We start from the raw sequence: 26639 nt of genomic DNA, 5'->3' as shown, positions 1-26639 counted from the left end.
ATACCATGTGAAACAACCGTTGTACTCTAAAAGCTTAAGTTTATAGAGTACAACGGTTGTTTCACACACTATCTGTTTCGTTTTTTATTTTATTTTAAAATAAATTTAGCTAAAAATATGAATCAATTAGGATTCGAACTTGGGACCCTAGATACCAACCACCAAATTCTTTGCCACTTGTTATAGGGACAGTCGGTGATGTACCTTTTATTTACTGATGGTGATCGAGGACATAGCTTTGATACTCTCCCGGTGGAAGAGCAACGATTGGAAAGTAATTTTGTTTATTTTCTAAAACGTAAAAGATAAAAAGTTATTTAAATTATGAATTATTTTAATTTAATTATTTATTTTTTTAAAATTTTTTAATTTTACTATCCAATCTTTCAGCATGTTCGATTTAAGCCAATCAACGATACTTTGACTTTAATATGTATAAAAAAGAGTTGATTAACAAAATTAAAATTTTGAAACACTACAACAAAAACGGTGTATTTATAGCGACATTTAAATATCGGTACATGTTAAAAAAAAAGTTAAAAGTGTTGTTATATATATATGGGGTCACTATATGTAGGGCCGTCTTGATGTTGGACACCGACTCCTCCTGTAGCGATCTGTGGCTGAGGGATACGTCGCGATCGTAGCCCTCTACGGTCCTGTGAGGTTCTTGTGGCCGAACTCTAACCGTCGGAATCCTACCTCGTCAGCTGTGATGACGGAGGAAGAGAGGGGGAGATGATGATAATATTTTTTTTCTATTCTATTTGTTATCGGGTCGAGTGGGGTTGGTTGAGTAAAGAAACTTTTTATTGTCGATTGGATTGCATTTTATATTTAGATCTTAGTAAATTTTTTAAAAAATATTTGATATAAATGAGACACTTACATAAAAGTATTCCAAAAATATATCCTTATAATTTAATTTTATTGCAGTGAAAATAATGTATTATTCAGATAAATTTTGAATGTTTTTCTCTTTCCAAAATGGCAACATATATCACTTATATTAATTGTACCAGTTTAGCTAAAAACAAGTAGAGAGATATATTTTTATATGGTTCGATACCAAATTCTTTCAATTCAGAAGCTTTACACGGCTCTTAATACTAGACCCGTGTGTTTTTAATGAATTTAATTTAATTGTGCATAATAAAAATAACTTTGTTAACGATACTATTCATATCTTTACACTATTAGCTAGTTATATTTACTACTCATTAGGTCTACGTTATTGCGTACATGTTTTTTTTTTTTTGAGAGATTAGTAGCATGCTGGCCGCTTCAATTTTTCTTTTTTTTTATTGAGAGATGCTACCCACTTCGTTTGGAAGAGCCATTTTAAGGTTTTGCTAGACATTTATTGCAACGATTTTTAAAAAAAGTTGAAGAGTTTTTCTACGGTGAGAAGCTCAAGGTGAGATTTTGGCACGCAAAACTAATTTCTACTACGACAAGAAGCTATAAATATATTCGAATTAAAAAGTTATTGACGATTTTTCAAAAAAAAAAAAACGCACAAAAATTATTTTCACAGAAGCTAATCTTGCTAAACCAGACAAGTTGTTTGAATTTGAGTTAAACTATGACGGGTAATATATAATGGCACGCGCGCCACCCGTCTTGCAAAATAATCAATTTTCTCCAGCGTAACCAAATAAAGTGATAGAGAAAGCCATTACAAAAAATTAAAGAGAGTATACATATATATTTACTAGTTGTTATGAAATAACCGCACTTAACATAGTTGGCTAAGAGTCCGGTTATTGTACTCTTATGAGTATAAGAGTACGAATATTTTCGTACTCATAAGTCGTTTTCGGTGGTAGAGTTTTTGAATTGACGATTCATACCGTTAAATAATATCTAAAGTATTTAAAATTTTCAGAAATCAAATTTTATAATTTTTCGACATCATTTACCTTACAATCAAAAGGTCATAAAGTTGGCAATTTTTAACGGTTAATATGGGATACTTGCTACTTTAACGGTATAAAAGAATTGAAATAGATTGAATTTTTGATAGAAAATTAAATTCATTATCTAGATAAAGATTAATAACTCCGATCATAAATTGAAGGATCCGATCATCCATTTTTAGGACGTCGTTCGATTTTGACTGTTCATTTTATACCTATTTGACGGACTTTAATTATTATAATTTTAAAAAATTACGAAATTTATTGTTTTAAAGTTGCAAATACTCTAGCTTATATTTAACGGAATGGATCGTCGATTTAGAAGCTCCATCATTAAGAACAACTTAGAAGTACAAAGGACTCTATACTCATAAAAGTATAGTAACCCTACTCGTTGGCTAAAAGCATTATAATTGGCATTTGAGATTCCAAGTTCAAAAGTGGTTGCTTCACGTTTTTTGCTGAGTTTATTTTTAAATAAAGCGGTTAACTTCGCTTGTTACGTTTCTCTCAGAAAAATTTGTTATGAAATATGTGTAATATTTTTTTGAGAGATAGGTAGCATGCTATCCACTTCGTTTACTTCATTTAGAAATAAACTTAACTAGAAATGTGAATCAACTAGGATTTGAAGTTGGGCCTCAGGTACCAACCATCGAGCCATTTGCCACTTGTTTTAGGGACGGCCGGTAATATGTGTAATATTAATGTGGTATGGCTCACTAATTGAAGTAGCTAGGCTTCATAAGCTATGTTGTTTGTGCACAAGTTACTACTGTATTACAACTTTGCCATGGCCTGATCATTGGCCTGAGGAAATAAGCCATGTTGGGTCCAACATAGCCCAAAGTGCTTCTCCTTTATAAAAAACACTAGTGCCATGATTCACCACCCCAGGTGATCCAGGTTGTCCCTTTTGAGGAGCTAAAATCAAGAGAATCATCTCTACAGGAATATATATAAGGCATGCACACCACTCAATTAAGTACATACACCATGTGACACCTCTGGATTTGAAACATCAAAGCCACCAACCTTTCTTAGGTATTTCTTAAGAAAGTGTTTTCTCACATGTACCAAATTAGGTTATTATTTTATTTCACCAATCAATTTTTTCCTAAATTCTACAACCCTTCTTCCATTCAAGGATTTATAAAAGACCAACTAGATTTTTAGTTTTTTTTTATAAAAATTTTGATACGACAAATAAAAAATAGTAGCTAAGATGGATGTGATGTAAAGTATACCTCTAGCTTAACGGTGTGTAGATTGCATAGCTTTTTATTTACAAAGACACTGATGATATACTACTTATATCACTACATATGCGTTTAGAAGTTGAAAATGCATTTTTTTGTACTATATATCGAAATATATTGATGTGTGATGTCCTTTTGCTCCTGCTACTACTTAGATCTACTTTTTTTTTTTGTTATTACTAGTAAAATTGCCAGTAAATTTTGGAACTTCTACTATAACGGTATACAAATCTAAGTCTTAAAATCAAAGTGTCCCATTTGCAACTTTTGATTTTGCCCGAATGATTCCAATATGCTATTTCTTCGGTCAGAAAATAATTCTCGACAATTCATTTTATTCTTTCTGCCGCAGCTAAATATTGAATATTTGATAAGCGCAAACTTACAAATTTCCACTTTTTAGAATTGTTTTAAAAAAGTTAATTAATCCATATTAATCAAGTTTCAAACCCTAACTCCTAATAATTGTTCAATTTTTCTCAATTAATAATCCAACAAACCAATCAAACTCACAAGATACGAAAAATAAGTCCTAACACACAAGAATTTTGTGTTCATCTCACTTCTCCGTGGCTTTTTTAATCCTTTGTTTCCAATTATATATATATATATATATATATATATATATATATATATATAGAATCCGGCTATGGTACTTTTAAAAGTACCAAGTACTTGGTGCTTGTAAATTTTTTACCGTTAGATCTCTGTTTTTGATTATTTTTACCTGTTAGATTATACTATTAAACCAACCACCCACTCAACCCTAGGGGGCCCATATCATCCTAACCGCACATCCTTTAATCCAAGGGCCGAAAACTTACAAGCACCAATGACTTGGTACTTTTAAAAGCATAGAAGCTCAATTTTATATATATATATATATATATTTATTTATTTATTTATTTATGTTAAAGGGTAATAAAGGTGCTCGTAAAAAGATGATGCATGCATGCATCAATAAAATCGGTAGGGGGAGAGGTACCTTAGTTTTGCCAGAGCTGCAGTGAATAGCTTGCTACATGATAGCCTACAAGAACTTTGGAGAATAGGTGACAAAAAAGCCAGTGTGCACGTGACCCAATAAAAGAGTGTTGAAAATAATTATTTAAAAAACATCAGTTCTCTCATCATTAAAGATTCCAAGAGTGTAATAATTATTTCATATTATTTAATACAGTATTAGGAGATTCTATATTTGAGTTCAATTAAACTCCTAATATTATTTATTTTTTTATTTAATTTAAAAGTTTATTTTCAGATAAATATAAATACTGAAAATACCATTCTTTCACACTTTAAATTTTTAGAAAATAATAATAATTTCATATAATTTAACAAAGAAAAAGTAATGTACTCGACACCTTGAACTAATTATTAATATGTATTACACGCCAATGCTGACACATCAATAATTTTTAAGATAATTACATAAGATTTCCGTTATGAGCGTTGAATACGATCATGCATGTTATTTTAAACCGCCAAGCTTAAGTAGATGCAACAACTCCCACCCATCTAAACAGTAAAAACAACTGCATGCCGATAAATTAATTCCAATCGAGATACAAGCATGCAACTAGAGTGTGAGTAGGTTTTGTTTATTTATTGTTATTGATTATGTACGCTATATATATATATATATATATATATATATATATATATATATGCCTCAATAAATAAAAGGAGAAACAACAATATTAAACTTAGATGGAACATATCTGCAACATCGACCTAGATTTACTCTGTTACTTTGGCTTTCGCCCTAATTAACTATTCATAGGTTTCTCTTTTATACCTTTAAAGTTTGAATAAGTTGTTGTGTATTCGAAGGGAATGAGGTTCGGAATTTTTGTGAGAATGAATACTTGACCGCGATAGCATTGAAAGCATCGGTAGGATGATATGGATCCCAAAACACAAACTCCGATCGGTTCCGACACTGAAGAGGCAAAATGGGCAAGCATATTATTTGGCCCTTCGATCGCCCTCCCCCACAACATGCTTTGTTTGTATACTTAAACCCTACAATTTTGTAATAATAACAATAATAAATCAAAAGGGAGAGTGATGAAAGGAGGAAATCGAATTTGCAGCAAAAAATAACACATCCAAATCGATTAGTAAGTTGTGTAGGAGAGGATTACCAAAATGTGAGGAATTTTTTATGATGTGAAAGAATATGTCATATGTGTCCCAAAAGAGGAAGTGTGACCCTCGAAGGTTTGTATTTAGCTCTCGAACCATCATTTTAACTTCGTTATTGAACCGCATGACTAACCAATTTGTAGAATTAACACACGAGCCTATGTCGTTCCCCGAATTTGCTATTTGGTTCGGAGTGCACCCGATCGGAGGAACTCCGCCGATCAAAAATCTCCTCGCTCCCAGCTCATACAAATCCTAATCAATGTCGAGAGAATTTGATAACCCATTCAAGAAAATATCTATAATTGGATCGATGTTTAACTTCATAATTCTTATGTGATAAATGAATATTAAAACAAAGTACCATGATTTGCCTGGTGTACTCTTGAACAAGTAGCTGAGCATAAGCACTTGGAGTATGCGTTTTGGACTTGTCTGAGAATGGAAGCAAATAGTTATTGATGTAGTCATTAGCTCCTATGCAAATGAAAAAGAGAGATCTCCTTAGAAACTCTCCTGTCCCATTTTGTAACAGTAGGTTCAAATTTTGCACTGTTTCTTTGTAGTTTCTCACTTGTTCATCCATAGTAAAGAGGTCCCCCTAAGAACAAACCAAAGTGAGGATCTTAGCTGGAAAAAAAATATATGGTGCAAGATATATGGAGCTACAATTAAAGTACCTATTTAGCAAGCTTCTAGAGCAGCTTGTTTACATCAAGAAGCAATAGAAGGTGTACAAACAAAAGAGCTAAAGCACTTGCTGTGACAACAAATAGTCGCGATCTTATTGAGGACAAGAAACTCAGTTTTACTCAAAAGAAAAATGTTAATGCATAGTCCGTTAACTCTATTCAATTAGTGCTTCTGCAAAATTTTCCGTAGAGAAGCACAAATGCGTCCAAAGTTTTGAAGAAATGGATGTTAAGGACTCACATAGAGCAATCCAGTGTCACTAAGGATACCAGAAGCAGCTGATGCGAAATTTACTCCTTTTAGAATGTTAGAACCAGTTGTGCCGGGGTTAGTGAAGGGAGGAATTAGCGGTAGCCCAAGAAGAGCACCTGCATTTGAAATCGAAATATGAAGCAGAAAAAAAAACAACATTGTCTTGATAAACTTAATATTTAATACATGTTTGATTTTGATTTTGTTTCCGCATTCATTAGTAAAGATTCTACTTCTCTTACAATTAAGTTATTGGAGGGATTTTAATGCAATTTTGTTAAAGTAAGCTCTCCAATTTGAATAAACGGCCCAACTGTCGCAACCATTTTTGGACCCTTTTGTATCGGGCTCGTCGTGGGCTTGGGTTTTGACGAAATTGCAAAAAAGGAACTGGACTAAAAGCCCAAAACTTTCCGAAGTTAAGAACATTAATTAGATAAACTCTAATCTAGTTTATATGCTGATTAAATGGGCCATATCTCATTTTTATTAATTACCTAAATGATCAGCCATCGTTCCACCATTGCAGTACCTTCCTGTAGCTGCGTAGGGGAAATCAATACCATTTGGATAATAATTGGCTTTCGCGAGGGTCACCAGATTGTTATTGTTTCCCGGATCAGTTAAAGAGTCTCCGAACACGAACATCGCCGGAACATGAGCCGCTTTCTCCACATCGACCGCGCCTAATAGGAGTGCGGCGGCCATGAACAATGGTGTGAACATGAGAGAGAGAGAGAGAGGACGAAGAAGATACGGGAAATGGTTTAGAAACTTAAAGGCTTAATATCTGAGAAAATAAGTTGTGTGTATGCAAGATACATCACATAAATTACGAGTTTGAATTGAATTGTGTTATTTTTTTTTTTTAAATGTAGCCATTTATTTAAGAAAGCCGATTTCGTGCTAAGGAACCTTTGAATACAGCGAAGATAGCATGCTTTATTAGTTTTTAACTTTTCAACGAATTCATGGGAATAATGTGATGAGAAACAACAGCATTTTACTTCCTTCAATGCAATTGTCGCATGAATCATTTAATTTGTCTCCTCCAAAGAGTGCAAAATTTTCAACCTTGTGTCTCAAATACTATTCTATATTCTATATAACACAGTATACTAATTTAATACTATATAACTGTGTAAAATAAGTACCGCATTACCATTTTTAAAAAAAACTTAGTCAGATATTAAATTATTAATTATTAATTGATAAAATGGCTTAGCTCGTTCCTGCGAACTCGATAATTGGGTCGGACTCGGACCTAACAACGGCTTCTTGATGGAACCCAATTTGACCCGAGCCTACATGTAACGTCAGAAGCCAATCAAGCGGACGATCACTGCCTTACGATTCGTGCGACTTCTTTCTATATATGCTACCATCTCGCTCAGATTCGATCACACTGGAACCCACCGGAAACCCTCAAAATTCGCATCGATCGACTCCTAACCAAAACCCTCGTCTCCTTCACCTCCCTCCTCATCCATTACCTCATCGCCGCTTCCTCTCCTTTCCTCTCTCTTGCGATCGACGTGATCCACCTCACGCTGCGATCTCCGCGAAGGTACAAATCTCATGATCGTGCAACCTAGTAGATCTTTACTTGGTTTCGGAGCGATCTCGTATGTCTAATCTTTTTCCTCGCAATTAGGGTTGCGATTCATCATTATTTGTATTGATTATAGAACAATTAAAGGTTTGTGCAGGGTTTTGCTAAATTTCGATCAGGATTATTCTTACTTGCGTTTATAATCATCCGAACATTGTTTCTGTGCGCGACGATGATGAAATGTGCTATTTTTTGTGGTTAGAAATAAGATATGTACCCGTCGAAGGGTGGGAACCCTTACAGCCAACAACCATATTCAGCGCAACAGGCGTATGGACAGGTCGTAAGATCTCAATCTTTGCTCCCTTTTTGGTTAAAGATTAGCCTCTAATGTTTGTTTGGCATTGATTTCTCATTGTTGTACACAGCCTGGTAGCGTTTATGGGGTTGGCGGCCCCGATGCTCGGCAGGTAGGTCTTAGTGCCGCTCAAGAAGCAGATATTGGCGGATATAGAAGCCATAGTTCGCAAGCATCACAGTATGGAGGGCCTTATGCCTCCGTTTATGGATCGTCTTCCTTGAGCAGTGCTCAGCAGGTCTTTTTTCTCGATGTTTTTATTTGGAAGTTTGCAGTTTTAGGATTTACCTGTACCATTTTTTGTCGTATTTAACTGTAGGTGTTACTGCGACCATCTAACCGTGTTTTCACCAACTTCGGTTAAATTCATTCCATATTTCTATAGAGTAATTTAGTGCATTTATTTTGTGGACAATCAACATAGTTAATCAACATATTTTGTTTTCCTACGTTTGGTTTGTAGTATGATTCGAATAAAATAAAATCGCAAGCAACTACTCATACTTTATCCCAGCACAAGTTCGAACCCTTTCCTGATTCTTTATTTGCGCTTATTTGCTCTCACATGATGTTTAATGATTTAGTTTTGTAATTTCCAAAAAAAAAAAAAAAATGAAGATGAGACCTTTAGGGCTCGAGATGCCCGATATCAGAACTCACCTGGATGTATGCTGAAATTGAGTAGCTTTTAGAAGTACATTAGACATGTGGATTAGGTATGGAATTGTATGAGAAATATATTATTAGAAATGAGAACCAATATAAATTTTACTATTTTATCTTCGGGAAAAAGGGAATAATTTAAGTAATATGGTGACAAGTTTATGTGTTCCACAATTTCATGGGCATCCCTAGGAGTTATCGAAGTAGCTTTGTTTTCGTACAGGTTGGTGGAGTTAGCAGTAACCGTGGATATAGTCAGAAGGCAGATCAATATTCTTTAGTGGCAAGTTCTGATTATGCCTCGTTGGACAGACGGCACTATTCTGAAGCTCAGGGTAGTTATAGTGGGAGAGACTTGGCGAGTGATTCAGTTCGAAGATACCCTGATCCAGTTTCTCTAAGCCACCAACATCAGGTTCGTCTATGAACCTAGTATATGTAACCTTTTGATTGCCTTTATTTTGTACCTTCTATATATAACTAATACTGTAATGCCATTGTTTGATAATTGGTACAGCCTGAGATCCACGATCACTTAGAGCAGGTAGTTTAATTCTTTCCCTTCTGGTTTATTGTTGTCTTAGTGGTGTGAAATCCTAATGACCTCTTTGTTGCACTTTTCTATAGACATCACTACTGCGGCAACAACAAATACTAAAAGCTCAATCCCTGCAGTCTGGTTCGGATATAAGGTAAGTCATCTTCAGAAATGCTAAAGTGCTATCTAACTGTTTTTCCTTTTATTCTTTTCCATTGATTTGAACGACCATGTCTTTAGTCCTCCTTTGAAAATTGTTATCTCCAAAGCATCATTTATGCTGTGTACTGCTGCAAAATGTTCCCAATCGGTGTTGTTGCAGTGCTGATATATATATCTATTATACTTCTCAAGGCTTGTTATATGGAAATCTTTTTGCCCACAACTCCTGTCCACTGAATAAAGAATTGCATACATTTCTGGACAGACAAGCTGACTACTATGCAGTGCGGACTGCTTCGATTCATAACGGATCTGATCAATCGTATGGAGGAAGATACGATGCTGATCCTCGTAGCACATCTATACTCGGAAGCGCGCCATATGGTGCAGCCCACGCAGCTTCGTTGTTAGGGGGAGCTCCAAGGAGAAACGCTGATGACCTCATCTACACACATGGGGTGGGTTTGCCCCCCGGTCGGGATTACGTCACCGGAAAGGGTCTTCGTGGCCCCTCGCTCGAGCGTGACTACCAAAGTAGTGTTCTGTCGCGTGCACCGCATTCCAGCGTTGGACTCTCAATGGTTGATGACAGAAAGGATGATAGAAGCGCCTATCGACGAGAGCTCGAGATAAGAGAGCGGGAACGTGAAAGAGAAAGGGAACGAGAAAGAGAGCGCGACCGTGAAAGAGAACGTGAACGGGAAAGAGAAAGGGAACGGGAACGAGAAAGGGAAAGGGAAAGAGAACGGCTACGCGAACGGGAACGCCGGGATAGGGAGAGAGAACGGGATCGGAAGCTTGGAGCAGATCTGAAGAGAGAACGAACTCCACCACCTAGAGCATCTAGGGATCGTAGGGGTTCTTCTTCTGTAAGGGATGAGAAACCTTTGCGTCGAGTTTCGCCACATCGAGATGTTGCTGTGCATAGGTTGCCCTTCACGATTTCTTTCTTTTTCTCAGCTGTGGATTCAAGTAGGTTGCTGCTTCATCTACTGGTGCAGCTTTCTGAACTAACTGTTTTACTTTTTAATTCTCGTGAAGGCATCGTTCCCCTGTTAAGGAGAAAAAGAGAGATTATGTTTGCAAGGTAAAATTATCATGAGTCTTCGCGGATAGTATTAGCCTAGGCTTGGTCAATCACAAATTTGGTGCTGCAGGCATCTTCTTGGATTCCTCGTATTCTATTCATGTCCTTGAATCCCTTTTTGCTTCCACTCTTTTTTGAAGTTCTCCGTATATGACCTTGGGCTATTATTTCTTGTTGAACATTTGTGTTCAAAGAGGGACGTCTCTTGTTTGTCATCCTTTTTATTTCTAGCTCGCTTTGGCTTTCCTAATGGTGCTTCCGTAATATACATTTACTCCCATAGTTGGACAGTTGTGCCCACGTATTAAGCTTTTTTATCCTTTTTTCCCCTTATTGAAAATTTGATTTCATCTCCCTAGCTTTTAAGCTTTCCTAAGATGATGCTACCCTTAGGGTTTTTTACGTGATGTGTGCTACATTATCTTATCATTTTTGTTAGCCTTTTCATTTGTTTGTGTTAACTTTACATGAGTAACCTGTATGCAATTGGTTGCTACAACGAATTAGGTGGTCTTATTTATTAGGAATTAGCTAACCAAGGTATTTTCTTGAAATATGTATTAATTATAGTGGTCTTGACAGGTCTTCCCGTTTTGCTTGGTGGATGTTGAAAGAGATTACTTATCTTTGAGCAAGCGATATCCCAGGCTAGCAATAGCTCCGGACTTTTCCAAGGTTGGTTTGTTTGTTCTTTGGAAGTCATGTATATTGGAAGATTAGATGTCAGTACTTCAATAAAAGTGAGGATAGTTTCTTATTCTGTTAGCTTTTGTCCTTTATATCCTAATCAAATCGTCATGCCAAGAAGATCAGTTCATAAGAACTGCAAAATGATTAAATCTTTCGTCTGTAGTAATATAAGGCTCCATTTTTATTGTTGACAAGTCATTTTCTCAATAATCATTTGAATCACTAACCTTCAGCATTTCTTTCACTATGAAATTTATTCATTTCTAGGTTGTCTTGAACTGGCCAAAGGAAAGCTTATATATTTCACTGCATACTCCTGTGAGGTACACACACACACACACACACACACACACACACACACACATATATATATATTATTTGGGGATCTCTTTTTTCCTGTTTTTTGGTTGTATGATGTTTCCTAATGCAATTCGGTGTTTACTACCTATGGCTTGTAGCAAACCTTACAAATTACTACTTTTCTGTTTTGCATTTTCTTGACTGGAGCAGTTTTGAGCATGACATTGTTGAAGTAGATGAGAAAGCCGATGAAAACGGATTAGTTTCCTCTAGTAAATCTGCAACGCCCAATGGCGGCGATACTGTTTGGAATGCCAAGGTATAGAATTTAAGTAAATTATTTAGTGTAGGTATTTTATTCCATTATAAATTTAATTCATCCGGAAAAGATCAGTTGCTTAAATTGATCATCCCTTTTTTCATATGTTACAACAATAAAATATGAATAGCTCTATTTTTTTGTTCATCTGTTATGGAAGAAAACTAGGTAAAATAGTATGGAGCCCCTCTCAATTATAGGCCATTTTGAAAGACTTCCTAACGCTGTTTTTTCTGATTGTCGCACCCTAGTTCGATGTGTATACTGTTAACATTAGTTTCTCTGATAGCTATCAGCTATTGACTGCTAAACAGAACCTGCAATCCCATCAGCTGAGAGGCAACAAGAGCTGTTGCAATTAAGCAAGTAACAAAAACACTGCCAATGGAACTTCCAATATAACCAAGACATATAATTTGATTAAAAATGGGCAGGAAGTTTAAGGGTGTCAATTAATTAAAACTTTTGGATCTATTTCAAAATGGCTTATTATAGGCTTATAGCTGAGGGTGTCTTCATTCATTTTTACCAGAAACTATGCAGCATGTAATACAAGCTTCTCCTAGCAGGTAATCTTGATGAGTGGCATTAGCAGTGAAGCATTGGAAGACATATGCTCCGACAAGAGCACGGAGGGACGCATCATCCACTTCAACAATGTTCTCAAGTTTGCTGTTCTCAAGAAAGATCACTCTTTTATGGCAATTGGAGGGCCATGGAATGCTGCGATTGATGGCGGTAACCCCTTGATTGACAGTTCTTGCTTGATTCAAACAGCTTCTAGGTGTGTGTTGTATATATAGTATAATTTCATGTGTTGCATCAATTGTGCTTTTGTAAAGAATAGTTTCTTTTCAGAACTTATAATTAGTTATGTTCTTGCACAGATACGTCAAGGATCTGACGCAGCTTGATCTACACAGCTGCCAGCATTGGAATCGCTTCCTTGAGGTATATTTTGCTGCATCTTTTCATTAAAGAAAATGAGTTTTACCTTTATCATTTTTACAAATTACCTGTTACCACTGGCCCGACATATTTAAATGATAATGCTCACTCCTGAACTAGTACTCGTAGTTGTCTCGTCTTCTAATATGAGATTCATCAGTTAAATTCTTGCGCACACTTCCAATAATTTTGTTGTCAAATGTTGTTGAGGTAACTACGACTTCATTGCTGTAAACTTCTACTTCATTGACTACTTCTGAAATCATGATAAAGAAGAGAGAGTTTCCTTTTGTAACCCATGTCCTCTAAAGAACTAACCATAATATGTATTGAAAGCATGATTTGGTAACTCATAAGATAAGCCAAGTCTCATGCATTTTGGACTACCTTAGTTACAATCAATTTTTTCTTGAAAAGCTTGAACGCTAATTTCTTTAATTTATCAGTACAATTTTTTCCCCCATCAGTTTTGACTTGGGATTTAGACTTTCCAACTCAGTAATAGTGCTTCATCATGAGTGTATTCAGGTTATTTTGTTTGTCTTTTGCAGTTGTTGTTACCTTTCCATTAGAGTGCAACTCGAGCTGCTTTTTTTCTCATTCTACTTTGTCTGGTTATATAAGATTGTGATGTTATTTGCTGTCCTTCTGTATGTCATGCTTGTGAAGAGAATCACTGTTTTGTTGTAGCCACCTTAAAATGAAGTTTTTTTTTTTTTTCATTTTCAAAATGTAGCTGCATATTTATGAATTCGCATTTAGGGACGAGAGTTTTATTTTTAGTTTGTCTAACTGGTATTATATCCTGATTAATCGATTATTTTCTGGTATTATGTCCTGGTTAATCAATTCTATTTTGGCAGATACATTATAATCGAGTTGGCAAGGATGGACTCTTCAGCCATAGAGAAGTCACTGTGTTATTTCTACCTGATCTGTCGCAATCCATCCCCTCAATTGAACTATGGAGAAGCCAATGGCTTGCATTCAAGAAGGAGATGGAGGAGAGGGAACGAAAAGTTACCTTGAAGAATGAGAAAGTTTGTTTGTTTTAATTCATTTCTGAATTTTCTTATGATTAAATTACGGGCACCCCCCTTTAGATATTGCTATTTTCACTCTGCCTCTTTCTTTAAGTGTACCATTAGTATGTTTTTATCACTTTGCTTTGTAGATCAGTGGGTTAAACTGAAAGTTCAGAATTCTAGGTGGCCAATCTGAAAATAGTGAAAGTTAAATGTGCTTTTCCTACATTTTTAGCCTTAACTTGCTTTGCAGCTTCTGTTTCTAATACTCTTCTCCCTTCATCTCAGAAACCTGATCAGAAGAAGGAAACTGTCCAAGGTAATTCCCTGAATATAAGACTTTCCCGTTCATGTTGTACCTTTGGTTTTAATCTTGCTTCCCCTTTTAGTTGTTAAACTTTTTAGTTCATATCTTCAGGGGATCAAAGTCAGAAAAAAGCTGCCAAAGACGATTCCATTAAAAATGAAATATCTAACAAAGCTGCAAGCAAAGTTGATAAAGTTGATCAAAAAACAAACGAACAGAAAAAAGATGGCAATATTGGAGCTAAGAAAAATGTAACTGAGAATAAAGGAGAAAATCCTGCTTTAAATGAAAAACAGATCAAGAAGAAGGATGCAGAAGCTGTGGATGCTGAAGGCATAAATAATGAAACTTCAACTCCCAATGAGGCCCCTGTGGTACCAGCAGTCAAGGGTAAGAAGCCCATAAAGAAGAAAATCATTAAGAAGGTGGTTAAAGGAAGGGTAATTCGCAAGAAAGCAACTCCAGTTAGCGGAGAAGAGACTACTAATACCATAGGGGAAAATAAAGAGGATAAGACTGTTGAGACTAAGACTGAGGAGAAACCTGAAAAAGAATCAGTTACTCAAGATAACAAAGGCCAAGGTGAAACAAGAAAAGATGGAGTTAAGACACCTGGAAAGAAGAAAATCATTAGAAGGGTGGTTAAGAGAAAAGTTTCTGCCCCTAACAAAAGTGATGAAGCAAGCAAAGAAGGCATAATGAGTCAAGTTGGTCTAAAAGAAGAACTCAAGTCCCCGTCTGTTGAGAAAGAAACCTCTAGCGATAAGAAAATGAAAGAAGAAAAAGGAGGAAAGAAGGAAGGCCCTTCTAATGAAAGTAAATCTACTACGAATAAAGAAGGCACTAAGAGCAATCATGAATCTGGAAAAAAGGATTCTAAGGAAGATAACAAAGATGGGAAGAAGGAAAATACAAAGGATGAGAAAGAGAGTAAGAGCAAAGATACAAAGAATGAAAATAACAAAGATGGAAAGGATGAGAAAGAGAGTAAGAGCAAAGATGCAAAGAATGAGTCCTCCAAGCAAAAAATGAGGAAAGATGTTAAGGAAAAAGAGAAGGTAGAAGGACCCCCCAAGAACCCAGGATTTGTCGTGCGGACGAAACGGGGCAGGGGATCTAAAGTATGATTTCATTGAAGCTTTTAGCTTCTTATTTTTGTACAGTTGGGACTGTTTAATTGACTTGCTTGAGTTGATTCTTTGTCTGATTCTAGTTTATTTTGCAGATTCGCTCAATGGCACTTTCGCTTGTTGGGCTCCTTGATTATAATGAGAAAGACATTGAGGAGTCAACTTTTGAGGTTTGCTTTTTTTTTTTGCTTCTCCTAATAGGCAATTATATTGAAAAAGTGTTTGCGCCTTTTATTTTTTTTAAAAAAAAATAATTGAGATTGTAATTAGAGCCCTAGATAGAAAGAACTTTACCTGATTATAAATTTTTTGTTCATTTTGTTAGCTCTTGTAGTAGTTGTAGTAATATTTGGGGACATTTATTTATTCTGTTAAACTTTTGTAGCTTTCACTATTTGCTGAGACGTTTAATGAAATGCTTCAGTACCAAATGGGATGTCGGCTCTTGGCTTTTCTCGAGGTACATTTCAAATCTTGCTTTCTGTTAAATTCTTTATTATCTTTGATTGGTGCTCTCATATTTATATTTTCAGAGATTACGGAGAAGATATGTAATTAGAAGAAACCAACGTAAAAGACAGAGAGATGAAAAATCTGAGAAAGGTGATGAAAATGCCTCAGAAAAACGTGTGAAGACAAATGATGAGACTCCAACAGAAAATGACCCTACAAAATCCGAAAAGAAGGATGCATCAAACCAAAATGCTAATGAAGAGAATATGGCTCTAGATGCAAGTGGTACTGTCCCAGATGAGCCCAAAATAGAAAACAAAATTGAAGATGATGATGTAGAATATGAAGAAGAGGAGGAAGAAGAAGATCCAGAGGAAATTGTTGAGGAGGATCAGGAAATGGATGATGCTGCCGCTGCCCCAAATGATGCTGCAGATCAGGATGTAATTATTCTTTCTCCCATTCTCTGTTTTCAGGCTAACATGCATAATCCTCCTTTGGACTATTATGTTTTCCGCAATACCCCCTTGATAAGAGATCTTTAGAAAATCCCCTCAATTTTACAAGAGGTTAAGTTTAACGTTACGATAAATCGGTCGGGTTTTTCTGCATTTTATCCTTTCTGTTTTGTGTTATTCTAAAATATTGGAATTTCTAATGCTGCATGGTTTTAACAGTTTTCTATTATTTTCTAGAGAATTCTTCTTAGGGACTCTTGTTCTACTATTTAAGTAGGAATTTTTGCATTAGAAACTTGAAGTGCTGAACATTTTGATTTTTTTTTTCCCATTCTGCAGGATGCAAATGCAAACAAAACAAATAATGTGGAGGCTGGGCAAGAAAAAGCGACTGACGAAAATGATAAAATCAAAGAAATTGTGAATGAGCAAAGCTTGGATCAAACTGCAAAGGGTGATGAAAAATCTGGTACAAAAGGGGATGGTGCTCAAAAAGCAGCACGGATGGATGAAAAATCTGATGCTAAAGGGGATAAACAAACTGCATCAGAGAAGAAAGATATGGCAAAGGAGGATGTTGTTGATAAGGAACTATTGCAGGTAACTGTCTGCTCCATTTTTTTTTTGTTCTAAATCTTTATTCTGGAATTTATTCATGCAGAGTAGAGTTCCTTGAAGAAGCGTTGTCTGCTTTTTCTCATTGAACTCCCCTAACAGCTTCTTGCTGCGTAAGCAGAAGCTACAAAGTAAAGCTTGTGCTTTTGTTGCCTAACTACTCATTTCAGCATCTGTCAAAGCAAAAGCTTAGTCTTTTACCCAAGCATGTGCTTAGAGTAGAGAAGTTTCAAAAGCCAGCCGAAACTAGGCATTTAAGCACTTTGTTCATTATATATTTCTCTGCTTTATTTTTCTGATATGTTTACCTTTGATGTGGCTCTGGTATTCATCTTAGGCATTTAGGTACTTCGACCAAAATAGAGTGGGCTACATTACAGTAAGTAATTCTAATCGTTTACTTTATTGGAATCTTTCATGGCATATCTTTCAATAAGTAATACCGAATTTACTTATTGCAGGTAGAAGATTTGAGGTGCATCATTCATAATCTAGGAAAATTCCTTTCCCATAGGGATGTCAAGGTTAGTAGTAATACTATTTTATATACCAAATGAACATGCTAAACTGGGTTTTACTTCCTTTTTTTCACTCTACTCCCATGTTTTTTTATAAATAGGAAATGGTACAGAGTGCTCTATTTGAGAGCAATTCTGCAAGAGATAACCGCATATTCTACAAGAAGCTCGTGGGGCTAGCCGATATCTGATCTACCACATCCTAGAAAGATGATTCATAGTTCTATAGAGTCGTGCTTCTCCAGTGTACTGCTCTAGCACTCTTTTTAATTTATCCAGTGTAGTATAATAAAATTTTCTCCTAGTGAATTGATTTATAACTTTTGTGCATGTCGAATTTTAATGTTGATCGGTGGTTGACAATGAGCTGGTCTTGAAAAGCTAGTATTTAAGACCATTGCTAGGCGTTTAGTGCAAAACACTTATTGCTAGCCTACAAGGATAACTTGCGATGTGCCTTTTATTTTGTAGTGTAAAATGTCGCTTGTACTGTATGTCCATGATGAAGCACAAATACATTTTTAGTGGGAGTAAATTTCCGAGCTGGAAATTTTTAGCATGGGCGAGCTGATGAGATGGTGGTGACCATTTGTTAGAAGGAATAAGGTGCGAGTATTTGGAATTTGAAGATGATATCTGCTTAGAGTAAATTTCTTCCTTTTACGGGAGTAATTTTGTTTCCTTTCTAGTGAAATCTGATTTGCCGCTATTCCAGTGCGAGGATACCGACGCATTGGCTGCGCAACAAATTAGAGACGAACCAAGTTATTTCTCTTGCGGGAATTGAAGAACGTAGGGGAGATGCGGGAGGCAGATTCTTGTTCTTCTCGTTTCTCTTACCCACCCAGTTGGTGCAGGATACGTAAACAACACAATTAACGTTGGTTAAATTGTTGTATTGGGTTACCGTAACTTGTACTAAATAATTCTTCTTTTTAATTTCTGTGGGTCTTTGGGTAAACCGGGACAAAAGTATTATTCTTGGGTGGGATGTTTATGTCGTAGCGGTGACATTTAGATCTGGAAGATAATGAAGGCAATTTTAGCCGGGTCAATTACTGGGGTGGGATGTTTATGTCACACTGCTGACATTTAAGCCTGAAAGATAATGAAGGCGATTTTAGTCGGTTCAATTACGGGAGATGCATCAAACAATTAGGCTCCAAATTAAATATATATATAAGATTAATTAGGAGGTGCTATAAATCAATGATTCTCCTTCTGCGTTGTGGCAACCAATCCATGTGATGGGATGAGGCGAGTTGCCAATGAAGAGCTAAATGACCAAAGTAATTTTTGATCTTCTGAGCGTAATGAACTTTGGAGCTTCATCAGCGGCTTGTTTTGGCCTGGTTGGAGGGGTTTGTACTGGTACCGTGGAAAAGCAGAGGTGCGGCCAAAAATGCTCTTACCAACACAATTTTGTTTTTGAAAAAAAAAAAAAGGAAAAAGAAATTGAGAGTAAAACTACTCTTATCAAGTCACAGCTCATTTCTATTAATTCTTGAAGGAAATTGTGGAACATGCATACGAACGATATCACCTTGGGATATACTGCATCCAATCAAAGGGGTAGTGGGTTCAAAATTCATGTTTACAATCTAACAACCTCCACTTCTCATTTAATAGTGAACAAGAGTTGTACTACAACTGTACAAGTGCTCGCTAACTCAATAGAAGCAGAGCCCCACTGATCACGAACATCATCATCATCATCAAACGGACGGTGGAGATGTCCAGCTTACTGCCGTGATCGAAGTATCCGAATTCACCGGGATGGTCATAGAAGTCTCCCTCTTCATGGTGGTGCTCTTCGTCCCCGTGTACTCCGTCCCCATGTTCGTCGCCGTGTTCATTGTCATGATGGCCTTCCGGGCGCTCCGTAACGTCGTCGAAGTCTCCTTAACAGAATTAAACAATCTTTTCATGATTCAAACGCATGATACTTTTGCGTTGCAAATAGAACAATCTTATTCAAAACTTGAGAAAATCAAACCTCTATATTCTCGGTATCATGGCGACAACTAGAAAAATCATCCTGCGTCTTACAGTCAAAAAATTAAAGTTGAAAAATGATAGGCACCTCTTTTATCAGTGTGGCTACACCCTCTTTGGAGAGCATTCCGTGCGTCTTCCACCGATGCGCTGTTCTCGAACCTGAACTCACCATGCAGCGTGTTGTCGATGCATAGAAGCACGCGCATCGTCTCCTCGAAGCATGGCCCCTCGCAGTACTCGTCGGTCGCCTCCGGAGCGACCCCGATGATCCCTTCTGCTTTCAATCTGTACTGGTCCTCGCAGCTGCTGTATATCTTTTGGCCAGTAGAAGAGACACATGCATATGAAGAGAACTATAATTATATATGTTAGCTAGGACAAATTCATTTTTGAACAGTTATATTCGCTCAAATTAAATTTTCAAAGGTATATTATATATGTGCATGGGTGTGATTTCTCTTATCCCTAGGGGATAGTATATACAATAGGAAAAGCAAACTCAAAATTTTACATTTTGCTTTGTACAGTAAAATTAAGTGCAATATAAAGGAACAAGTAATGGGTGCAAAACATGGCAATGGCATTAATTATTGTTCTACATTCAATGACGTGCATGCATAATTTTCAATTATGCTATCATGTATGCATGTAGAAAAGTAAGCATGAGGGATCGATTATGCAAAATTCTCAATTATGTTACCATGCGTGCAATGTAGCTAGATTAGTTAAGAATATAAACGTAAGTAATATAATTATTTGAGAATTCACGTGCTATGATCATGCACTCACGTAGTTGTCGTCGAAGCACAGCATTTCTTTTCCCGCTTCTCCAGCCACTTGATCTGCATAAGTTCATATTATTCATGTAATGAGTATTAATTGACGTCGACAAATATGATGAAGATTTTATAGTAATACTCTCATCTTGGGATTAATGGATAGTATAATCAATAAAAACGAGTAACTACAGATTATGTACATCTTGTTTGGCGCGTGTAGTAAACTAATCATATTTCAGAAAAAGCAATAGCAAGAAATAATTAAGAGAAGTTGCAAAAACCTGCATTGGACCGAGAAGTGGACAAGCAAATTAGAGCTACATATATGTAGAAGCACCAAATTTTCAGAGAAAGAGACGAAGCCATTTTGACAAGGGCTTCTCACTTCAACACTTCACAGAGAGAGAGAGAGAGAGAGAGAGAGAGAAAGAGAGAGAGAGAGAGAGATGAAGAGGCCATGGTTTTCATGGGATTGCCTAGTTATATATGTATGCATGTACTCCAACATTATGATATCATGAAGTGCACGCAAACTAAACCAATTCATTCTTTTTATTAATTTCGATGTGTCCTACAAATTAATTATTTTCTATTGCTATTTGGTTAACTCATAAGCCTGTCATTAGTGACCTAACTGACCAGAATAGCCCAATAAATTAAAATATTTTGTTGTAACTAAGTGTATTTTTGGCCCCCTAAAATAGTAAAGGCTTATTAATTCATCAGTAGATATTTTTATATTAATTCATCATTAATTGGATGCATCAATAAATTTTTCAAGAAATTGAAGTTTCAAATTCAAATCCTACTTCTAGATATTTAGATGCTTAATTCTATTTATCTGAGTTCGCACAAGAGTTTCCTTCTCAAAAACAATGTCGAACACTCGAATTAATTTATAGAGTTTTCAAAATTGTTGTAAACCAAAATTAGGATCTTTTTTTGTTGTTTTACTTGTGTATATATTTGAATAAGCAATACTAAGTAAGCTCCTTAAGTAGTATAGTATTCTTCTGTTGTAATAAGACCTATTATTCTCAATTTTGTCACCAAAAATATTTTCAAACAAAGTATTATTTCCGTTATGCAGTAAAATCCCTATTTCTATCACAATTATCAATTATTAAGCGTACTTATTATTGCGATAATCAAAAGTTCGACATTAACGTGCTCTAAAAAAATTATTTTACATGACATGGTAGTCAACGGAAGGTCGTTGAACACTTTGACTACTACACACACTTTTTTTTTTTATATACAACCATTTGAATAAGAAATTACTCTTAATTCTTTCCTTGTACAATTCAATAGAACACGTAATCTCTAGCGCAAGCAACTTAAAAAAAAAAATATAAAAAGAACCAACTAATAGTGATATTAAAAATGGACCTAAGGTTCTCTATGGTTCGTACATTAAAAAGTACTAGTTGAACTAAATTATTTTAAAACAATTTTTATTTGTTAAGGAACATATGTTAGTACACAAATGTCTAGAAGCAGTTTATTCTTGGGCCGTTTAATGGCCGGGCCCAATATACTGCATAGGCTCGAAATAAGCCCAAGAAAAATCCAATACCAGCCCATTATAGCTGAGCCCATTATAGTGGCCTTCTAGGGCCTTCCAGAGAAAGTTATGATCTACAAAGGCCCTAGAAGGCCAGATAAAGTTGTTTTTTTTTTAATAAAAAAATATTGTGTGAAAAAGTACTCGGTTCTTTTCCATTGAAATCTAATCAATCGTCGGATACTACACCAAAATTCGAAACAGAAACTTTAAAATAAAACTTAAGATGTTTTGAGAATCAAAAGTTTATTTCAGTTTCTGTTGTAACAAAAGTTTTTGAAAGTTTAGTCAATCAAACAATCAATTTCTAAAATTTTCTAAGCTAGGTAAATACGCACCATCTACCATATTAGGCATCAGTTAATGAGAAAGGTCACTATCAATCCACCAATAAAAAATATGCAAAACATTAAATGATGAGACAAATTCCTAAAGTGGGAGTTATGAAGCCTTGTGTAGGTTTGATTATTGGGTACTTGTGAAGAAACAAAGTCTTTGAGACAAGTGAAAGTTTGTTGATCGTTGTGCACCAAACTCTGCATCCTCCCCCTTCAATAAAAACTACCAAAAACTAACTTTAGGTTCGCCAATGTGGAATTAGTGGAAACACTCCACCCACCTCCTTATGAGCTCATATATTACTACCAAAAATTGGTAAATCTCAGGTGTTAATGCCAAATTAAATGATAAATTATGTGGCTAATTACTGTTGGTGAAACCATAGTAACAGCAACCAATTAATGCATGGTTTTTTTTTTTTTTTTCTTTTTCTTTTAACACAAATGGTTGACATTATACAAAATAGTTCCTATACACAAGCAATGTTGAATAGGACTTTTAACCTAGCTACCAAGGATCTATGTAGGGTGAATTGCTATTTGATGAAGTATTATTGAATATATTATCAAAAGAAATACCATATTTAATTCCTTCCAATAGTTCTTCTCTATAGCAACTGTCTTTTAGCATAAGTGGCAAAAGACTTGAGGGTAAATATCTAAAGTCTCAAGTTTATATTCTAGGTACTTCACATTTTCAGCTAAGTTCATTAATATATATAAATATATATATATCATTAAATTGAGATCTTTCTCTTTAATTTTTTTTTTCTTTGCAGCAGATAAAAAGAAGCTAATTTGGAGCTTTTGCTTTTAGATATTACAATCTCATTTCTCTTTCTCACAACAGCAGAAGTTCTGAACTTCCATATTTTTTATATAAAAACCAATAATATTGTTGCTACTGAACGTAGAAGTATAAGTAGGACCAAACAAGCATAATTATTACGACTTACGAAAAATTTGAAACTATGATCCCTACATAATTAAAAGATTTAATGAGGACCGACTTTGATACCATGCAAGAAAAAATAATGAGAAATGAGAAATGACCTAGAAATAGTCATAGTTTTATCTGCTTGAAAGCGATAGCTAGGTTTCTTGGTGCAAATTAAGAATCATGGGCAAGTGTGTGTAGGTTGGATAATAGTTCCCTTCCTATGTTAATAGTGCATGTAATAGGGTTGCTTATATATATATACATACAACCTAAGATGGAGGTGAAATAGTGCTCATTTTTGCTCTTGTTGAAGAAGCTATTCCTTCTTCAATTTTTTTTTTTTTCATATGGCTTCTCTCACTCTAAAGCATTTATTCTTTGCAGCTGCTCTACTTTGCATTGCTTGTTCCCGTTGTAGAGGTAATTTAACTTCCTCTCCTCTTGTAAATTAAGTCACTCTTCCCCATATCTTTCTTCTCTTTCTTATCTTATTTCTTATCATTTTTTCTTTTTGTTGGTGTTTGAGATAACAAAAAGTTTTATCTAAATCTCTCTCTTCATTTTATGATGCAGCACAAGATGCAGTTCAGATTGTAGCCAGCGCAGCTCTTTGCTTTGACAATCGTACAGTAAGAACATCTTTACTTTTATACGATAATCATTAAAAACTGTAATAGTAAGTGCTGTTTGAATAGAACTATTCAAAAAAAATATAATTCGCAAATATTTTTCTTCATTAAAATCCTTTCAAATAAGAAAAGCAAAAGTTTGAATCGCATCTTCTGCTTCGCCAAACACTCAACTACTATTTGTAAGAATAGAAAAACTGTTTCTTTTTTTTTTTTTTAACTTTAGGAAAAGAATTAAATTTGTCGATTCAGCGATTTGGCTCGTGGAATCAGTAAATACCGTCTGATGAAGGGGCGGCGGTCCTCGCCGATTTGGCTCACCGAGTCGGCGAGAATAGCACACCTCTTTACTTTACACTTGCATAAAACTTGTAGGTGATCAATGGGTGCCTCCAATCAATGGGAATAAACTTGAATGGAACTGCAAATGCAACTAATGCCAATACTAGTAACCACACTACTGGTGCTCCTCCTGCTCCCACTGGGCTAATCCCTTTCAAGAAAAACATTACGGCGTCTACTTCGACATCTAATGCGACCGCGGGATTATGCAATGGGCCATGCTTTGGGCAAATGATGCTGATCATGAACTGCGTAAACGGGATTATGGCCAATTTTCAAGGGTACAACCCAGGGCTCATGCAAGGAGTTATGGCCATATTTCAAATGTCATGTGGTGTTGGTAGTGGGAATAACAGCAGTGGTGGCTCTCAATCGGATGGCGGCAGTGGAGGTGAGTTTTCAATTCTCTTGTTGAAATTTAGAATTTAGAAACTTGTTTGGAATGTAATAGAATTAGATTGAATCAGATAAGACGAGAGAGAAGGAGCAAACATAAGATTACGTAGAATTTTAGATTGAAATCTCATTTTTATCCTTGCCTCTCTAGCGGGTAGGGATGTTAACTAGTTGGATTCGGTTTGAGTTTTCAAAAACTCGAGCTCAAATCCGATATCAAACATGAAATCTGAACCGGAATCTGAGCTTGGCGGGTTTTAAAAATCTATATCCAAAATTGAACCCGACCAAAATTCCAAAAACTTGAATCTGAACCTGAAAATTCAAACCTGAAATAATTATTTTTTTACCAAATTTCACAATATATTATGTGAAATCTAATTTTTCAAAATATAAATTCAAACATCACATCAAGTAATCATATATATTAATATAATATAAATTATATTTGGGTTCGGTCTGATACCGACAAAATTCATATCCAAATTCGAACCCGTCAGTTTTTCCTTTTCCTATATCAGATAAACACGTGCCATTTAGATTCGAAGTTAGATGAACTTGTAGGTATCGGCCCACAATTGACATACGTACTAGTGGGATCTAATAGTCCTATTCTGAAAACCAAACTGAATCAAACCAAATAAATGTAGTTGGTTCTGTTAAATTGGTTTTCGTTCCGGTTCCATATGGATATATATTTGTGGAATTTCGATTTTTGGTATTGGTTCGCTTTGGTCATCTCTACCAACCGAACCAAGTTAGTGTTGATGCTTCTATTTTTAACTACTTGGGCTCTTTATCCCGTAACCAATAAATTGATCCATATGATTAAGCCGAACCAATTACACCCGTATACCGGTTCGACCGAACTGGTTACGCAGGCTAGGGTTTGCTCAAGCACACTCCTAGTTTCCAAACTAGTGCAATAACTGCAGGTTCAGCTCAGCTTCCCGAATAACTTCTCTTTGTTAACATAATTAGCAGGTTCACTTGCTGCGGCTCATGCCGGAAACATGACGATTGCACCGAACAATGGGAACGAACTCATTATTCCTAAACTCATTACATCATGGATACCAATATTTTTGGCTACTCTTTGGCTACAATGGAGCAAGTAATGAATGAAGCACATTGATGAAGAAGAATGTAAGAAGCCAATTCCTTCTATAGCAATTTGGAGGTATCAGAAACCCTTCATGCCTCCAAAGATGAGAGAGAGTGTGTACAATAAGAAAAGATGGTGAGGATGAACTTTGATTGCTGTAAAATTACATTCTTCTTGCTTCATTTATTACATGTACAACATCATGTTTCAAGAGATGTAAAACTTTTCACACTTGTACTACTATTCGATTGACGGCGTGGTGTGTTTTAATTACTATGTTTTTTGTTTCTCTTTGCGCAATTACAAATGAATCTTACATGAAACAATGATATTTATGAGGCCAAGGGTGATATTCAATCACTAAATTACATGAATTATTGTTAAGATTTGCTCATCAAGTTGAGCTTGTGTCCTACCTCAAAAATAAAAATAAAAGGTAAACTTCAAATACCACCCCGGTGATTTCGCACTTTCTCACTTTAATACTATGTGGTTTAAAGTGTATCAATTTAGTACCTTGTGGTTTTTTTTTCTTTTTTTTTTTTGTCAGCTCCTTCATTAACATAACATTTCGTTAAATTATATACAAAAAACTATAGATACTCTATCTAGGTTTATCAAATATTTAATTTAGTATATTTTAGTTTTAACTAAATTGATGCACTTTAAACCACAAGGTATTGAAATAAAAAAATACGAAATCACATGTGTGGTATTTGAAGTTTCTCCAAAAATTAATTACTTCTCACTATGGGGCTAGGTTCGTTGAGTTCGGCGCACCAACCAAGTCGAAAATAATATAAGCATAGAGATCTTATATCCAAACTAGATTTGCACACACATTTTGACTAAGCTCATCAGGTGGATTTGGCTTGGCCCATATACCCAAAGTAAAAGGCATCTGAACTATGATCTAGCCCATGAGGCCCGGTTGGAGCGACAGAAGTATTATTTGAGCAAAATTGAACCGCAGTTGACGTAAAGACTTTCGCAGATTGAAACTTTCATTTATACTGGCACTCTAGAACTTTTTTGTCATAGCAAAAGCCCCGACTTTTTATTTAGCTAGTACTTGAAATAATTTTGTATTATAAAAGTCTGTTCATAAGTCATGTGAAATTTGCAATAAGTGGCTGAATGATACAATATATGAT

The 26639-nt window shown here is 35.6% G+C and overlaps 4 protein-coding genes across 13 annotated transcripts; 2 read left to right on the top strand and 2 right to left on the bottom strand.

Annotated features, from left to right (window-relative positions):
- LOC109708683 (GDSL esterase/lipase At1g71691-like) lies at positions 4136-6979 on the bottom strand. Its single transcript, XM_020230498.1, has 5 exons — positions 6769-6979; positions 6289-6387; positions 5691-5761; positions 5460-5581; positions 4136-4208 (listed from the first exon to the last, which is right to left on the bottom strand). Exons 1-5 carry the CDS (start codon positions 6977-6979, stop codon positions 4136-4138), a joined length of 576 nt encoding a protein of 191 aa, XP_020086087.1.
- On the top strand, positions 7662-18527 carry LOC109708524 (cell division cycle and apoptosis regulator protein 1). 7 transcript variants are annotated; one of them, XR_002215769.1, is made up of 25 exons: positions 7662-7838; positions 8086-8163; positions 8252-8419; positions 9068-9259; positions 9362-9388; positions 9472-9536; positions 9810-10472; positions 10586-10631; positions 11214-11306; positions 11589-11644; positions 11832-11940; positions 12510-12724; positions 12828-12891; positions 13752-13928; positions 14202-14232; positions 14332-15341; positions 15434-15520; positions 15736-15810; positions 15884-16246; positions 16601-16861; positions 17214-17255; positions 17338-17400; positions 17496-17640; positions 17920-18000; positions 18110-18527. XR_002215769.1 is itself a non-coding variant. In XM_020230311.1 (23 exons), exons 2-23 carry the CDS (start codon positions 8095-8097, stop codon positions 17583-17585), a joined length of 3966 nt encoding a protein of 1321 aa, XP_020085900.1. In that variant the 5' UTR covers positions 7662-7838; positions 8086-8094; the 3' UTR covers positions 17586-17857. The 7 variants fall into 7 exon arrangements, 4 of the variants coding, with proteins under 4 accessions (XP_020085900.1, XP_020085901.1, XP_020085902.1 ...); XR_002215767.1 differs by having other exon boundaries at positions 17866-18000; XR_002215768.1 differs by having other exon boundaries at positions 17866-18000; positions 18084-18527.
- On the bottom strand, positions 18850-20613 carry LOC109709405. 3 transcript variants are annotated; one of them, XM_020231628.1, is made up of 4 exons: positions 20453-20613; positions 20182-20234; positions 19478-19745; positions 18850-19295 (listed from the first exon to the last, which is right to left on the bottom strand). In XM_020231628.1, exons 1-4 carry the CDS (start codon positions 20535-20537, stop codon positions 19060-19062), a joined length of 642 nt encoding a protein of 213 aa, XP_020087217.1. In that variant the 5' UTR covers positions 20538-20613; the 3' UTR covers positions 18850-19059. The 3 variants fall into 3 exon arrangements, with proteins under 3 accessions (XP_020087217.1, XP_020087218.1, XP_020087219.1); XM_020231629.1 differs by having other exon boundaries at positions 18850-19292; XM_020231630.1 differs by having other exon boundaries at positions 19478-19706.
- On the top strand, positions 23289-25761 carry LOC109709335. Of its 2 annotated transcripts, none has more exons than XM_020231517.1 (4): positions 23289-23433; positions 23587-23642; positions 24018-24375; positions 25365-25761. In XM_020231517.1, the coding sequence occupies exons 1-4, from the start codon at positions 23361-23363 to the stop codon at positions 25496-25498; spliced, it is 621 nt and encodes a 206-aa protein (XP_020087106.1). In that variant the 5' UTR covers positions 23289-23360; the 3' UTR covers positions 25499-25761. The 2 variants fall into 2 exon arrangements, with proteins under 2 accessions (XP_020087106.1, XP_020087105.1); XM_020231516.1 differs by having other exon boundaries at positions 25362-25761.

This window comes from Ananas comosus, linkage group 4, assembly GCF_001540865.1.
Source record: "Ananas comosus cultivar F153 linkage group 4, ASM154086v1, whole genome shotgun sequence".
In the NCBI taxonomy this organism is placed as follows: domain Eukaryota; kingdom Viridiplantae; phylum Streptophyta; class Magnoliopsida; order Poales; family Bromeliaceae; genus Ananas; species Ananas comosus.
This window is presented reverse-complemented; position numbering and strand designations above follow the sequence as displayed.